General features: G+C 56.6%; 1 protein-coding gene across 2 annotated transcripts in view; it reads left to right on the forward strand.

Moving 5' to 3' along the window:
* The window catches only part of RGS20 (regulator of G protein signaling 20), a 113467-nt gene that overhangs the window by 35241 nt on the left and 63867 nt on the right, over positions 1–14359 (forward strand). The window contains exons 3-5 of one of the 2 annotated variants that reach the window (XM_056109771.1): positions 3644–3730; positions 4837–5071; positions 9125–9321. In XM_056109771.1, the coding sequence (XP_055965746.1) occupies positions 3644–3730; positions 4837–5071; positions 9125–9313 (511 nt within the window). In that variant the 3' untranslated portion in view covers positions 9314–9321. The remainder of the gene's footprint in view (positions 1–3643; positions 3731–4836; positions 5072–9124; positions 9322–14359) is intronic. The other variant, XM_056109780.1, reaches the window with a different exon arrangement.

Genomic DNA, 14359 nt, shown 5'->3' on the forward strand with positions numbered 1-14359 from the left:
AGACCCAACTTCTTCCCAGACACGGGGAGCAGCTACTGTGACTATTGAAATTCTCTTGGTCTTAACAATAACCATAAACTGTATTTTTTTCAAAAAAGCACGGCATATGTTCTTTTTTAAGAACATGATTTCCTTAAGTATTTTCCTACTTAAAAAGAAGATACGGGGAAATAAATGTCAAAGCTGAGCACACAGGGCCCTTCTGAGTTCACAACACAATGCCCCATTTTCTTAAGAGTCTTGGTTGGCGGCATCCTTTCTTTTCTCTTGACTTCTCTCAGACCCCCTGTGTAGTAATGTTTTCTACTTGCAAAAAAGGAACCTGGAAAGTGAGACAGTCTTAATATCCCTGCAGCGAGAACACCATCCAGAGCCTCCAAAGTTTGTTTTTTTCTATTTAGTTGTGTTTTAAAGCTCCATTATTTACTGGCGCTTTTTAGCCCTGGCACAAAGAAGGCAGCAAGAGGGCCTGCATTTGTAATGGCCGGCATTCAAGGGGCACAGAGCTGCCCACGTGGGGAATCTCGCTGGAGATTCACAAAGCAAGTGTGCTGACACTAAGTTTGCTTATTTTATTTTATTTACTTATTTTTTTTTTTGCTTTTTGGGTCACACCCGGCAATGCACAGGGGTTCCTCCTGGCTCTGCGCTCAGGAATTACCCCTGGCGATGCTCGGGGGACCCTATGGGATAGTGGGAATCAAACCCGGGTCGGCCGCGTGCAAGGCAAACGCCCTACCCGCTGTGCTATGGCTCCAGCCCCTAGTTGGCTTATTTTAAATGCTGCAAACATTGCTAAGGAAGCACATAAAAAAAAAGAAGTAAACAACAGTAATAATAATAAAATGGCAAATGGAAGATGATGCAGACTCAGCGTCAACAATAAAAACCCACTTTGATGCCATGGTAACCTGCAAGGTTGGACAAGGTTGCAGGCTACCGAATGTAACCTGCCCACACGGCAGAGTCTGGCAAACTCCCCGTGGCGTACCCAATATGCCAAATACCAGTAACAATGATGGTTCTCATTCTCCTAACCCTGAAAGAGCCTTGAATATGGCACTCTTTAGAATCTCAGGGCTAGGGCAAAGGAGACGTTCCTGGGGCCTGCTCGAGGCAATCGACGAACAACAGGATGGTCGTGATCAAGACCATGATTGATCCCATGGGAAACAGAGGCAGCCGAGCTGGACAAGAGCAAGACAAGCAAGTCCACCATCTGCCATTTCACTCTGCACACGAAATATCCTGCTCATAAGTTCTTGCAAGGGAACTGCAACTTTCAATGAAAGCAAGTATGACAAAAATTATTTTCCCGTAGGTAAATCTTACCAGCTGTACCAAAGTGAAATTTTCCAACTTCACTTTGGTATAGCTGGTAAGATTTTAGGTCACCAAATTTTAAACAGATTTTAGGTCACCAAACTGTCACTAAACCTCCACTATGGAGTGACCACTGACAGCATCTTTCCCCCCTTATTCCAGCTCAGGGATGGAGGGAGGAGGGAGAGAGCATGAGAGGACAGCGGGGGGTCAAGCACTTGCCTTACATGCGGCCAAGCCCTGTCTGACCCCTGCCCCGCTACCCCCGGCACTGGGACAGTCCCCAAGCACCGCCAGGAGTGACCCCCATGCAGAGAGCCAGGAGTCAGCTCTGAGCACTGCGGGACAGTTCCACCCTTCCCTCCGGCCAAAAAAAAAAAAAAAAGGAAAAGGGAAAAACAAAACTTACATGCACAATCTATTTCGTCGCCCCAAAATATTTAACATTGAAAGTATTATCCTTCCGAATGTAAGAATGCTTACAATTGAAAAATAAGGACTAGGAGAGAGCCCTTGCACATGGCTGACCTGGGTTCGATCCCCGGCACCCCATATAGCCCACCAAACACCGCCAGGGGTAACCCCTGTGCATCACGAGGTGTGGCTTCGAATATAAATCAAATTAAATGAACTGGGTCAGAGAACTAGTACAGCAGTTAGGTGCACGCAGCCCTGGGCTAACCAGGAGTGAGATAGAACCAAGATGAGGCCTGGAGCACAGTCAGGATTTAAACGAAAAAGCAAATCAGTTGGGCTTTTTCTTTCTTTTTTTGCTTGTTTTGGTCACACCCAGCAAAGCTCAGGGGATACTCCTGGCTCTGCACTCAGGAATTGCTCCTGGCGGTGCTCGGGGGACCATATGGGATGCCAGGGATCGCACCCAGATTGGACGCATGCAAGGCAAACGCCCTACCTGCTGTGCTATCGCTCCAGCCCTGCAACTCAGTTTTTCAAGGACAAAGGATCTAACTAGATGCGCCTCCAAGGATGTACAAGTTACGAGTCCATGAAAAGATGCGTGACGTTAGCAAAATGCATGCCCAAGCCGCAGTGAGATGTCACTTCATACCTGCTTAAATGTTTAGGATTTTAAAGGAATAAAAAAACATGCTGACAAGGTTATGGAGAAACTGACCGTTGTGTCTGCAGATGTCACATGGCGTGGCTGCTTTGGAGAGCAGCTTTGGGTCTCCTCAAAACATTAAAATTTGAATGATTGGGGGCCAAAGTGATAGTACAGTGGGTAGAGCTTTTACCTCACACCGGCCGACCCAGATTTGATCCCCAGCACCCTGTATGGTCCCCTGAGCCTGCCAGGAGTGATTCTTGAGCACAGAGCCAGGAGTCAGCCCTGATCACCACCAGGTGTGGCTCAAAAAAAAACAAACCGCAAAAAGTTAAAATCATCAGTGCTCCCAGGTTAAATGAAAATAGGCAACTGCACAAAAGACATTGGGCCTCAGAGTCCACTACGCATAACAGGAACCTAAACGTTTGTCAACCGCATGAATGAAAAAAAGCTGTGATATATCCATGCAGTGGAATGTTACTCAGCCGTGTAAAGGAATCTAGTGCTGACGTGTGCTGTGACACTGCAAACCCCAAAGCCCTAGTGACAAGGGAAGGAGCCAGGCACGAAACACCAGGTTGGGTAGCTGGGAACTGCAGCTAGATTCGGGGCCGTCCAGAGCTGGGGGTGATGAATGGGGGCTGCCGACAGGGTTGGGACTTGGTTGGAAGAAATGAGGAAAACGTTCTGAAATTAAACCGCGGGGATTGCACAACCTTGTGGTGACGTGAAAGAAACCACGGGACCGGACCCCTAAAGGAAGGCAGGGCCAGGAGTGAGTCCACCCCCGCCTCCCCCCAAAAGCTGACATCATAAAAGTAATAATTTATTTCCAAATGCTTAAACTTGAAGATAGGGTACCTGGGTTAAGGGTTTGACCCCAGGCGCCCCTTGTTCCCCAAGCCCCACCAGCAGGGACCCTTGAGCACGGAGCCAGGAGTAAGACCGGAACACCCCCCAGAAGTGGCCCACCCAGAAAAGAAGGGTTCGAACTTGAGTTTCAAAAGTTAAAACGAGGGCTGGAGCAGTAGCACAGCGGGGAGGGCGCTTGCCTTGCACGCGGCCAACCCGGGTTCGATTCCCAGCATCCCATAGGGTCCCCCAAGCACTGCCAGGGGTAATTCCTGAGCACAGAGCCAGGAGTAACCCCTGTGTATTGCCGGGTGTGACCCAAAAAGGGAAAAAAAGTTAAAACGAAACCCCCAACTCACTGCAGCAGGGTCATGCGTGACCTGTGAACTGTTCCTGCAGCCTCACCGTGCGGAACCAGGCCGGGCAGCGCCCCAGGACGGCCTCACAGGAGCTCGGTGCTGAGGAACATCCGGCCTGCGAGGACAGGTGAGACCCCAGCCCTCAGCTCGGGGACAGAGAGAGACGCGCGTCAGTGGGACCAGGACCAAGCGCCCTTTCTGCCGTATCACCACTCTGACCCCAGACTTTAAAGAAACTAGACAGAGGGGCTGGAGCGATAGCATAGCGGGTAGAGCATTTGCCTTGCATGCGGGCCGACCCAGGTTTGAATCCCAGCATCCCATGTGGTCCCCTGAGCACCACCAGGAGCGATTCCTGAGTGCAGAGCCAGGAGTAACCCCTGAGCATCACCAGGTGTGACCCAAAAAGAAAAAAAAAAAACAAAGAAACTAGACAGGACAGATCGTGCAGGGATTAAGGTCTGAGTCTTGCAGTCTGATCCCTGGCACCCACTTGGTGCCCAGGCACCCACCTCTGTCCCAGCTCTGGTCTCTCCCTCTGTCTCTCTCCCTCTCTCTTCCCCTCTCATTCTCTCTCTCACGGTCTCTCTCCTGCTATCTCTGTGTCTCTCCCTCTCTTTCTCTGTCACTCTCTCCCTCTCACTTTCTCTCTGTCTCTCCCTCCCTCCCTCTCTATATCTTTCTCTTTCTGTCTCTGTCTCTCCCTCTCTCTCCCTCTCTGTTTCTGTCTCTTCCTCTCAGCCTCTGTCTCTCTCTCCCCGTCTCTCCCTCTGTCTGTCTCTCTCCCTCCGTCTCTCCCTCTCCCCCTCACTCTCGCTCTGTGCTCAGGGATGGCTCCCGGCAGGTTGGCTGGGCAGGTGCCTTCACCGCTGTCCGCCCCTCCCTTGGCTGGCAGGCTCTGCGACAGCTGCTGGCTGGGCTAGTGTTGGCCACTGGGGGTGGCTGGTTGCTCGAGTGAGCGCACCCGGCCCGGTGTGTATTTCTCAGACTCCGTGAGCACTGGGAGTCGGTGGCTCCATCCGAGTGGCAGAGGACCCCAGGGGTCACACCTTGTGTCCTCAGGGAGCTCACCCCCGCCGCCCACACGGGCCACCTGTTGCACACACGGCTCGCGCCCGCGTGTAGACAGACGGTGTCACCAGAGGCTCGGGGGCCGGGACACACTTTCCCCTGGGAAGACCCGAAGGTGGGGTCCCTGCGGGAGGGAACAGGCCGACCCGCCTCTCCCCGCAGCCCGAGCCCCACCCTGGAGGAGGTGCGCGCCTGGGGCCAGTCGTTCGAGCAGCTGATGCTCACGCCGGCCGGCCGCAATGCGTTCCGTGAGTTCCTGCGCACGGAGTTCAGCGAGGAGAACATGCTTTTCTGGATGGCCTGCGAGGAGCTGAAGCGGGAGGCCAACCGCAGCGCCATCGAGGAGAAGGCCCGCACCATCTACGAGGACTACATCTCCATCCTCTCTCCCAAAGAGGTGCGTGCGCGCGCGGAGATCGCCAACAAGTCGTGCGCTTTCCTTTCGGGGGGCGGGGGGAGTCCCCAAAACTTCCACCAGATTCCTTTTTTTTTTCCTTTTTGGGTCACACCTGGAGATGCTCGGGGGTTCCTCCTGACTCTGCACTCAGGAGTTACTCCTGGCGGTGCTCAGGGGACCCTATGGGATGCTGGGAATCGAACCCGGGTCGGCCGCGTGCAAGGCAAACGCCCTCCCCGCTGTGCTATCGCTCCAGCCCCTCCACCAGATTCTTTAGGAAATCGAGTTGTGCATTTTCCTGCTTCCACTGCTTTAGATTATTCTAGAAGTATTTCTTAGAAGAAAATCATCCTGGGGCTGGAGCGATAGCACAGCGGGGAGGGCGTTTGCCTTGCATGCAGCTGACCTGGGTTTGATCCCCAGCATCCCATATGGTCCCCTGAGCACCGCCAGGGGTAATTCCTGAGTGCAGAGCCAGGAGGAATCCCTGGGCATTGCTGGGTGTAGCCCAAAAAGGAACATAAAAGGAAAAGAAAATCATCCTCTTGTTCTGATCAAGTATTTGGGGGGAGGAAGAGGAGGAGGAGGAGGAGGAGGAGGAAGGAGGAGGAGGAGGAGGAGGAAGGAGGAGGAGGAGGAGGAGGAAGGAGGAGGAGGAGGAGGAGGAGGAAGGAGGAGGAGGAGGAGGAGGAGGAACGAGGAAGAGGAGGAGGAGGAGGAGGAGGAGGAAGGAGGAGGAGGAGGAGGAAGGAGGAGGAGGAGGAGGAGGAGGAAGGAGGAGGAGGAGAAGGAGGAAGGAGGAGGAAGGAGGAGGAGGAGGGAGGAGGAGGAGGAGGAAGGAGGAGGAGGAGGAGGAGGAAGGAGGAGGAGGAGGAGGAGGAGGAACGAGGAAGAGGAGGAGAAGGAGGAGGAGGAGGAGGAGGAAGGAGGAGGAGGAGGAGGAGGAGGAAGGAGGAGGAGGAGAAGGAGGAAGGAGGAGGAAGAAGGAGGAGGAGGAGGGAGGAGAAGGAAGGAGGAGGAGGAGGGAGGAGGAGGAGGAGGAAGGAGGAGGAGGAGGAGGAGGAAGGAGGAGGAGGAGGAGGAGGAGGAACGAGGAAGAGGAGGAGGAGGAGGAGGAGGAAGGAGGAGGAGGAGGAGGAGGAAGGAGGAGGAGGAGGAGGAGGAAGGAGGAGGAGGAGAAGGAGGAAGGAGGAGGAAGAAGGAGGAGGAGGAGGGAGGAGAAGGAAGGAGGAGGAGGAGGGAGGAGGAGGAGGAGGAAGGAGGAGGAGGAGGAGGAGGAAGGAGGAGGAGGAGGAGGAGGAGGAACAAGGAAGAGGAGGAGGAGGAGGAGGAGGAGGAAGGAGGAGGAGGAGGAGGAGGAGGAGGAGGAGGAAGGAGGAGGAGGAGAAGGAGGAAGGAGGAGGAGGAGGAGGAGGAGGAACGAGGAAGAGGAGGAGGAGGAGGAGGAGGAGGAAGGAGGAGGAGGAGGAGGAGGAAGGAGGAGGAGGAGGAGGAGGAGGAAGGAGGAGGAGGAGAAGGAGGAAGGAGGAGGAGGAGGAGGAGGAGGAACGAGGAAGAGGAGGAGGAGGAGGAGGAGGAGGTGGTTCTTTTGCTTTGGGGGCCTCATTAAAGGGTGCTCAGTTACTGGCTCTCTGCTCCAGGATGACTCCCGGCAGGGCTGGGGACGTCAGGCAGTGCTAGGCTGAAGCCAGCGCCCTCCGCCCGCCCGGGTCTGTGTCTTCTGTGACGCGCAGGTGGGTGACACTGACGGCAGAGGCGTCCAGGGGTGATTCGTTAAATTAGTATCGTGGATGTTCTTACAGGAGTGAAATCATGCAAGCCGCCCTCTCTGAGTTTTTGTTCCTACACATGTAAAAGTCAGGGTCTGGGTGGTCCCAAAACAAAGTGCCTGGTTTTTGTTTTGTCTTTGTCTTGTTTGAGGGCTGTGAAGGGCTGAAGGGCCGTGAGGGGCTGTGAGGGCTGTGAGGGGCTGTCGTATGCCTGAACTGGGGCCCGCGGGCTGCAGTCCACGCCATCCCCACAGCCTTCTGCCCCTCCTCTGTTCTCCTCGCCTGCCCCTTCTCTGGGGGGTGAGGCCTGGCCGGTGTGACGACAGGTGTCAGGGACATGGGGGCTTCTTTTTTCCACTGGTCACGCTGTGAGGCCTGGCCCTGGCCTGGAGCCTGGGCAGCGGGCGCTTGGGTGCCCCCAGACGGGATGGTGCCGTCACTGCCCTCCGCAGAGGGCAGTGCTCAGGCAGACGCTGGACACAGCGACAGGAAGTGGTGGCACTGTCTGTGGGGACCGAGGTCATTGCCCCTTCACCAGCTGGACAGCATACACGACCTGGGGCATGGGGGGTGGCACCTACCTAGCACACAGCCACCCCGGGCTCCATCCCCACATCCCACAGGGTATCCCACCTGGAGTCATCCCTGAGCACAGAGCCAGGAGCAAGCCCGGAGCACTGCCAGGTGTGACCCAAGTCACCATCCCAAACCCCGAGAAAAAATACAACTAAACTAAGAAGTGTGGCAGTCAGGGGCTCCCCTGACTGGCAGCACAGGGGGACACCGCAGAGGCAGAGCCCGGGCAGAGCTCGGCCTGGCGCGTGGCGTGTGGACAGCTCAGGAAGCCCTGGCCGTGCCCGCCACGTGGACACCAGCTCTCGGCCAGCTGTACTGCCCATTCGCAGCCAGGCTGGGTTCTGGCGTAGTTGCTGCACCCAGGTGCCCTGGTGCCCTGGGGGCCAGCAGGGCGGAACCAACCCAGACGCGGGCCTGCCCTCAGAGCCCACAGCCTGCGCTTTGCAAAGAATGAAGCCAGCCCCAGGGCAGGAGAGCCGAGTGGGCAGCATCCAGCTCCACACCTCAGGCAGGCTCGGTGCCAGGCCCAGTCACCAGACCTGGCGGCCTCGGAGGCCACAGACAAACCCGGTTGGTCCCCACAGCGGGGGGGGGGGTGGGGGGGGGGTATTTGCATTTTTTTTTTTTTTTTTTTGCTTTTTGGGCCACACCCGGCGATGCTCAGTGGGTCTGCACTCAGGAATTACCCCTTGGGCAGTGCTTGGGTATGCAGGGGATCGAACCCTGGTCAGCCGTGTGCAAGGCAAACACCCTCCTCGCTGTCCTATTGCTCCAGCCTCCTTATTTGTATTTTGTAATTTTTAAATTTGTTTTTATCTGGAACTGCTCAGGGTTGACTCCAGGCTCTGTGCTCAGTGCTCACTCCTCCTGGGGCTCAGATCTGTGGCCTGACCCCAAGTCAGCCACGTGCCAGGCAAGCGCCTCTGCATTCAGTTTTTCCATTCAAACCCTAGATGAATTTCTTCAATTTGGGATTTTTTTTTGTTTTTAGGCCACATCCAGCAGTGCTCGGGGCTGACTCCTGGCTCTGTGCTCAGGGCTCACTCCTGGTGGGGTTCAGGGGACCTTAAGTGTTGCTGGGGATCGAACCCGGGTCGGCAGTGCAAGACAAGCGTCCTCCCCACTGCCTTAGGCGCTGGCACTTTGGTTGGGGATTAAAAGCACACACAAGGGGCTGGAACAATAGCACAGTGGGGAGGGCGTTTGCCTTGCACGCGGCCCGACCCGGGTGCGATTCCCAGCATCCCATAGGGTCCCTTGAGCACCGCCAGGAGAAATTCCTGAGTGCAAAGGAGTAACCCCAGTGCATCGCCAGATGTGACCCAAAGAGCCAAAAAAAAAAAATTAAAAATTAAAAAAAATCAAAAAAATAAATAAAAAAACCCACATGGGGCCACAGAGCCAGCACAGCGGGTCGGACACTGGCCTTGCATGCGGCTGACCCGAGTTCGATCCCTGACATCCCAGAGGGTCCCGGGAGCCCCGCCAGACCTGATCCCTGAGTGCAGAGCCGGGGGTGACCCCAAACCAGAGTCAAATTGAAAACGCACATCGACTGGGGCTTGGGTTTCCAAAAAGCAGCCAGTGGCCAGGGCTGGCGAGCTCAGCAGTCCTGGCCGGCGGGCAGAAAGGCCAGCTCGGACCCCAGTACGGGGGACCGGGAGCCGCGGGCAGCAGGGGTGAGGCGGCGCCTGTCTGTCCCCTGCAGGTCAGCCTGGACTCGCGCGTCCGGGAGGTCATCAACAGGGACATGGAGGCGCCTTCCCAGCACGTCTTCGACGACGCCCAGCTGCAGATCTACACGCTGATGCACCGGGACTCGTACCCGCGCTTCATGAGCTCGGCGCTCTACCGGGACCTGCTCCAGTCTCTGGCGGACAAGGCCGTGGAGGCCTAGAGAGCACCGTGGGCGCGACTCGGCGGCGAGACGGTCAGAGACGCCAGGCCCGTGCCTCAGCGAGACGGGTCAGAGACGCCAGGTCCACGCCTCGCCGGGAGCCGCAGGGGGGGTCCCTCCCGGGGGTCCCGGCGCGTTTCTAGTGACAGATGCAAGGGGCTCGGGGGAGATACAGAGACCGAGGGGGCGGGGGCCGTGTGGCCGTCCCGGGGTGGTTTACAGAGCAGCGGTCCTCGAGGGCAGCGGCGTGTGGTCAGTTCCACACTTCCCGGGCCCCGTCCGGCTGCAGGAGCTCTGAGGGTTGCTCCGTTTCGGGTGACTTCAGCACCCGGTCGTGGTCCTCCTGGAAACAGGCAGGCACCTGGGCACTTTCGTTCTGGGCGTGTCCTGGGCCACTGCCCTTGTCTGCCGCGTGGCCTCCCCTTTCGAAACAGTCTTCCGTCCACTCCAGAGTCTGGGTGTGCAGACGCACGTGCGTGGGCACCTGCCCGTGGCCGCGGGAGCACGCCGGGCCCTTCCGTGCTCCGGTGGAATGTTTGGCAGAAGCGGGGGTACTTAGAAGTTCTTCTGTTGAGGGGCCGGAGGATCCGAAGGGTGGGCAGGATGTTTGCTCTGCCGGGGTCCAAGCCAGGTTCCATCCCCGGCACCCCGTGGGGTCTCCTAGGCTCCCCGCCCCCCACCCCCGCCCAGGAGTCAGCCTCCAGCAGCTCTGGGTTTAGCAAAAAGTCGAAAGTTCTCTTGTTGAACGCTTCCATTTTATTTTCCTAACCTACCTAAAGAATGAAATTCTGAGTCCACTTCATGTTTATACATATATATTTTTTAAAGCATGCAAAATAAGCGTATTTCCATTTTTCTTCTTGGAAAAACAAAATCATGGCATTTTCACGCTGGAGAAAAATAAGCACAAGGGTTTTATCTTTTTTTTTTTTTTAAGGAGGGTCACCTTTAACTATTTAGAAAATGCTGTGATGGAATCAAGGGAGGAACTGGTAGAAATCCATTTTAGCTCTCGGCCTAGAGTTTTTAGAGCCGCTGATTTTTGATCACAAGCAGAGAGGGGGGAGAAGATTTTGTGGCTGAGGGGTGAGAAGGTGCCCGAGGGGCCGAGTCCTGTCCCTGAGCCCTTGGAGGAGGGCAGCTGTGCCTGGGTGGTGCCGCCCACAGCAGCCCAGGCTGCAGGGGGACACGGCGGCTGGCAGGGGCCCGTCCTCTCTCCCTCACTCGGGTACAGGCGGCTGAGGACGCAGGAAACGTCCCAGCGGGGAACAAGGACGATGGCGGGACGTGCATGCGGGTAACAGCAGCCAGGACCCAGTGAGGACCCAGCTCCGAGCACCCGCAGGGACCCAGCCCCGAGCACCCGCAGGGCCGTGGCTTCTCCCTGCAGCAGGGTGGGTGGCTGGCATGACACAGGGCCAGACGGGGCCCGGGGGGAGGGAGGGAGCCCTTGAACCTGGCCGTGCGCTCCGTGGACGTGGCCCGCTCACCTGCCGCCTCCCTGGTCCGACGCCCAGGGCATGCTCAGCTCCCTGGCTCTGCAGGCAAGGCTGGCACCCCGCACCCAGGGCCGACGTGGCCTGTCTGGGCTCGTCTTCCTCTCTGAGCTTCCCTGTCGCTCCCCTGCGGGAGGGCACAGCGCCGAGGCCACAGCAACACACACAGCATCGTCGTGTGAGAACGCACACAAGGGCCAGGCCTCACACACACACACACACACACACACACACACGTAAACTACACTGAGCACCTACTCCATGCTGTTGCGACTGACAGCTCAGCGCCAAGGTCTGGGCGTCAGCTCGCCTTTTTCTGTGCTTCCTAAGTTTCCCCTTTGCCCGGTTCAACTATAATAAACTCACGACTGCCGAATGAGGGTCTGGTCTGAGCTTCCTCTGCTGCCCACTGGCAAGTCACCCTCGGGCCCACCCTGCCTTCCTCCACGACCCCCTCGCCCGCGTTTCTCCACCCCTCAGACACAATCACCAGATCCTCCTTTGGGATGCGCCTCTCCCCAAAGTGCTCACAGGCTACTCCTGGCAGTGCTCGGGGGCCAGACTCAGCCACCTGCATGCAGGCGCACACACGCTCCAACAATTGGCTGATCCCAAAGTCCTGCCTTCCCCTCCCCAACGCCCTCCTGCGTCCTCTCCAGCCTGCTACGCCCCCGCATCTGTGCCAGAGGGAACCGGCCACCTCCCCCGGCCCAGGGCAGCGTCACCCCACCGACAGCCAAGGTGTCCCCCGCACGGCCAGGAACGACCCCGGAGCACTGCCGGGTGTGACCCAAAGCCAGAAACGTGGCAAACCCGTCTCGCAAATGCTGCAGGGCCTCTTACCCACGTCCTGTCTGCACCGAGCCCTCCCGAGGCTCCCTGACAGCATCCCGTCCCCCAGTGCCAACTGCAGATACCCGGTTCTTGGGGGACAGGAAGCCCAGGGCCTCCACAGTGGGGGCACCAGCTGCCTAGCTGAGCCCGCATCCTGCTCAGACTCCAGGCCGTTCACGCGCGGAATTGGCACACGCACCGCTTCACACTCAGAAACTATTCCCGAGGGCCGGAGTGACATGCAGTCACAGGGAGGCACCTGCCCTGCTCACAGCGGCCCCTCACTGTCCCCCGAGCACCGCCAGGAGTGATTCCCGCGTGCAGAGCCATGAGTAACCCCTGAGCATCGCCGGGCGTGGCCCAAAAAAAACAAAACCTACTCATGAGACGTTGCTTTCTGCTACTTCCTAACCCCTCTCAAAATTACCATCCTCCACTCAGCAAATGCTTACCACTCCTACTTTCCGTATTGGTATTGTTTTTTTTTGGGGGGGGGGTCACACCCGGCGATGCTCAGGGGTCACTCCTAGCTCTGCACTCAGGAATTACTCCTGGCAGTGCTCGGGAGACCCTATGGGATGCTGGGAATCGAACCTGGGTCGGCCACGTGCCAGGCAAACGCCCTCCCCGCTGTGCTGTCGCTCCAGCCCCCTCCATATTGGAATTTCTGCCCTGGAAGGCAGATTTCCTTCACGCTGGGTGACATTCCTTTATTGTTCCAGAACTGCTTCTTGGTACAAGTTCCATCCTAGCTGCTACAAATCTCGTGTCTGTGCACCCCAGGCCGACAGCTCCGCGGCACTGAAAAGTCCATCCTAGCCACCATCTGCTATGAAATATTCACGTCAATAAATGTGGGTTTATTGGAGAGTTTATGGCTGAAACTGAACCCCTCGTAGCTGGAAAGGAACGGCATCTCAGGCCTCTTCCCCGCCCTCCCACCTACCAGCAGTCCCCGGCCACAGAACATGACAGACACAGTCGGTTCCAGGGCCATCCGAGAGGGCGGGATGTGCAAGAGAACTGGAAATGAGTCTGGGAAGTGGTGCTGAGGATAAAAATTCGGGTTTTTTTTTGCGGGGGGGAGACGGGAGCGTGCGGGATCAAGGCCATGCTCAGGGCTTACTCCTGGCACTCGGCAATCACCTCTGGCGGTGCTGGGGGACCATATGGTACGCCCAGGAAATTGTGTCACTGCCTTCCAGTGTTCCCATGATTTTTCCTTTTTCCTGCTGAAAATGTACTTTGTTTTCTTTATGTATTTATTTTTGCTTTTTGGGGTCACACCTGGCAATGCACAGGGGCTCCTCCTGACTCTGCACTCAGGAATTACTCCTGGTATTGTTCAGGGGAACCATATGGATGCTGGGAATCGAACCCGGGTCGGCCACGTGCAAGGCAAACGCCCTACCTGCTGTGCTATTGCTCCAGCCCCAAATGTACTTTGTTTTTATTTTTTTATGTATTTTTGCTTTTTGGGTTACGCCCGGTGGTGCACAGGAGTTACCCCTGGCTCTGCACTCAGGAATTATCCCTGGCGGTGCTCAGGGGAACCATATGGGGTGCTGGGAATCGAACCCGGGTCGGCCACGTGCAAGGCAAACGCCCTCCCCGCTGTGCTCTCGCCCTAGCCCATCATTGTTTTTAAAGGGGGCGGCAGGGGAGGAATACCTATTATAGATCACATTTCAGGGTAAAAAAATAACAACCAGGGCTGGAGTGATAGCACAGCGGGGAGGGCGTTTGCCTTGCACGTGGCCGACCCGGGTTCGATTCCCAGCGTCCCATATGGTTCCCCAAGCACGGCCAGGAGTAATTCCTGAGTGCATGAACTAGGAGTAACCCCTGTGCATCGCTGGGTGTGACCCAAAAAAAGCAAAAAAAAAAAAAAAAGACAACCCTTTTAATCTAAAGAAACTCAGTCATCCCGTAGTGAAGCTACTTGAGCTAATTATGTAGCATGTCACACATTAAATGTTGTCTATTTATAGCTGTCAGGACCATGAAAGAAAACAACATCACAGTGAGCTGTCGTTTCCTAGTCGCAGGGGCGAAACCCAGAGCCAGCCGGCTGCAGGCGTCCTCTGTGCTCTGGTGCCCACCCACCGGCTGGGTAACAAGCACAAGAGCACACACGTCAACGGGGGGAACCGTTCTAATGAATCAAAGTCTTGCAGCACTTCTCATCATCCAGACCCGGACGAGTTCTCCCCAGGGGCCCAGACAGCTGCTTTGCATGCAGCCTGGCATCTGCGAGCCTGGTCCCACACACGTCCCCTGGGCGCCGCCAGGTGTGGCCTCAAACCGTCCCTCCAAAAGACGTGCAAAAACAAATGGGACGAGAGAAAGAGAGAAAGAGCCGGTAGCCCTTTCCTGTTGTTCCTCCTCTAAAGATGGGTCCAGGGCCCAGAGGTGACAAGCCGCACACGTTCCAGGCATGAAATCCAGGTGCCATCTCGACCCTTCCAAAGCGCTGAGTCAGGAGTACCGAGAGCACAGGGGATGCCCCTCCCCACACCACAGAAATCGGTCGGATTCTGATAAAACATTTCCCAAGAGAGGTGTGTCCTGCTCCTGTAGGTCTTCAGCTGTGAAACACTCGCGACACCTCAGCTTCCATCCATCCATCCTGAAAGCTACAGCCCCGACAGACTCGGCCGGGAAACGGACTCGTGAGCACTGACAACGCGGCATTCTTCTAGGTGTCCAAAGACAG

This window comes from Sorex fumeus, unplaced genomic scaffold (genome assembly GCF_029834395.1).
Source record: "Sorex fumeus unplaced genomic scaffold, SorFum_2.1 ptg000002l, whole genome shotgun sequence".
NCBI classification, from domain to species: Eukaryota; Metazoa; Chordata; class Mammalia; order Eulipotyphla; family Soricidae; genus Sorex; species Sorex fumeus.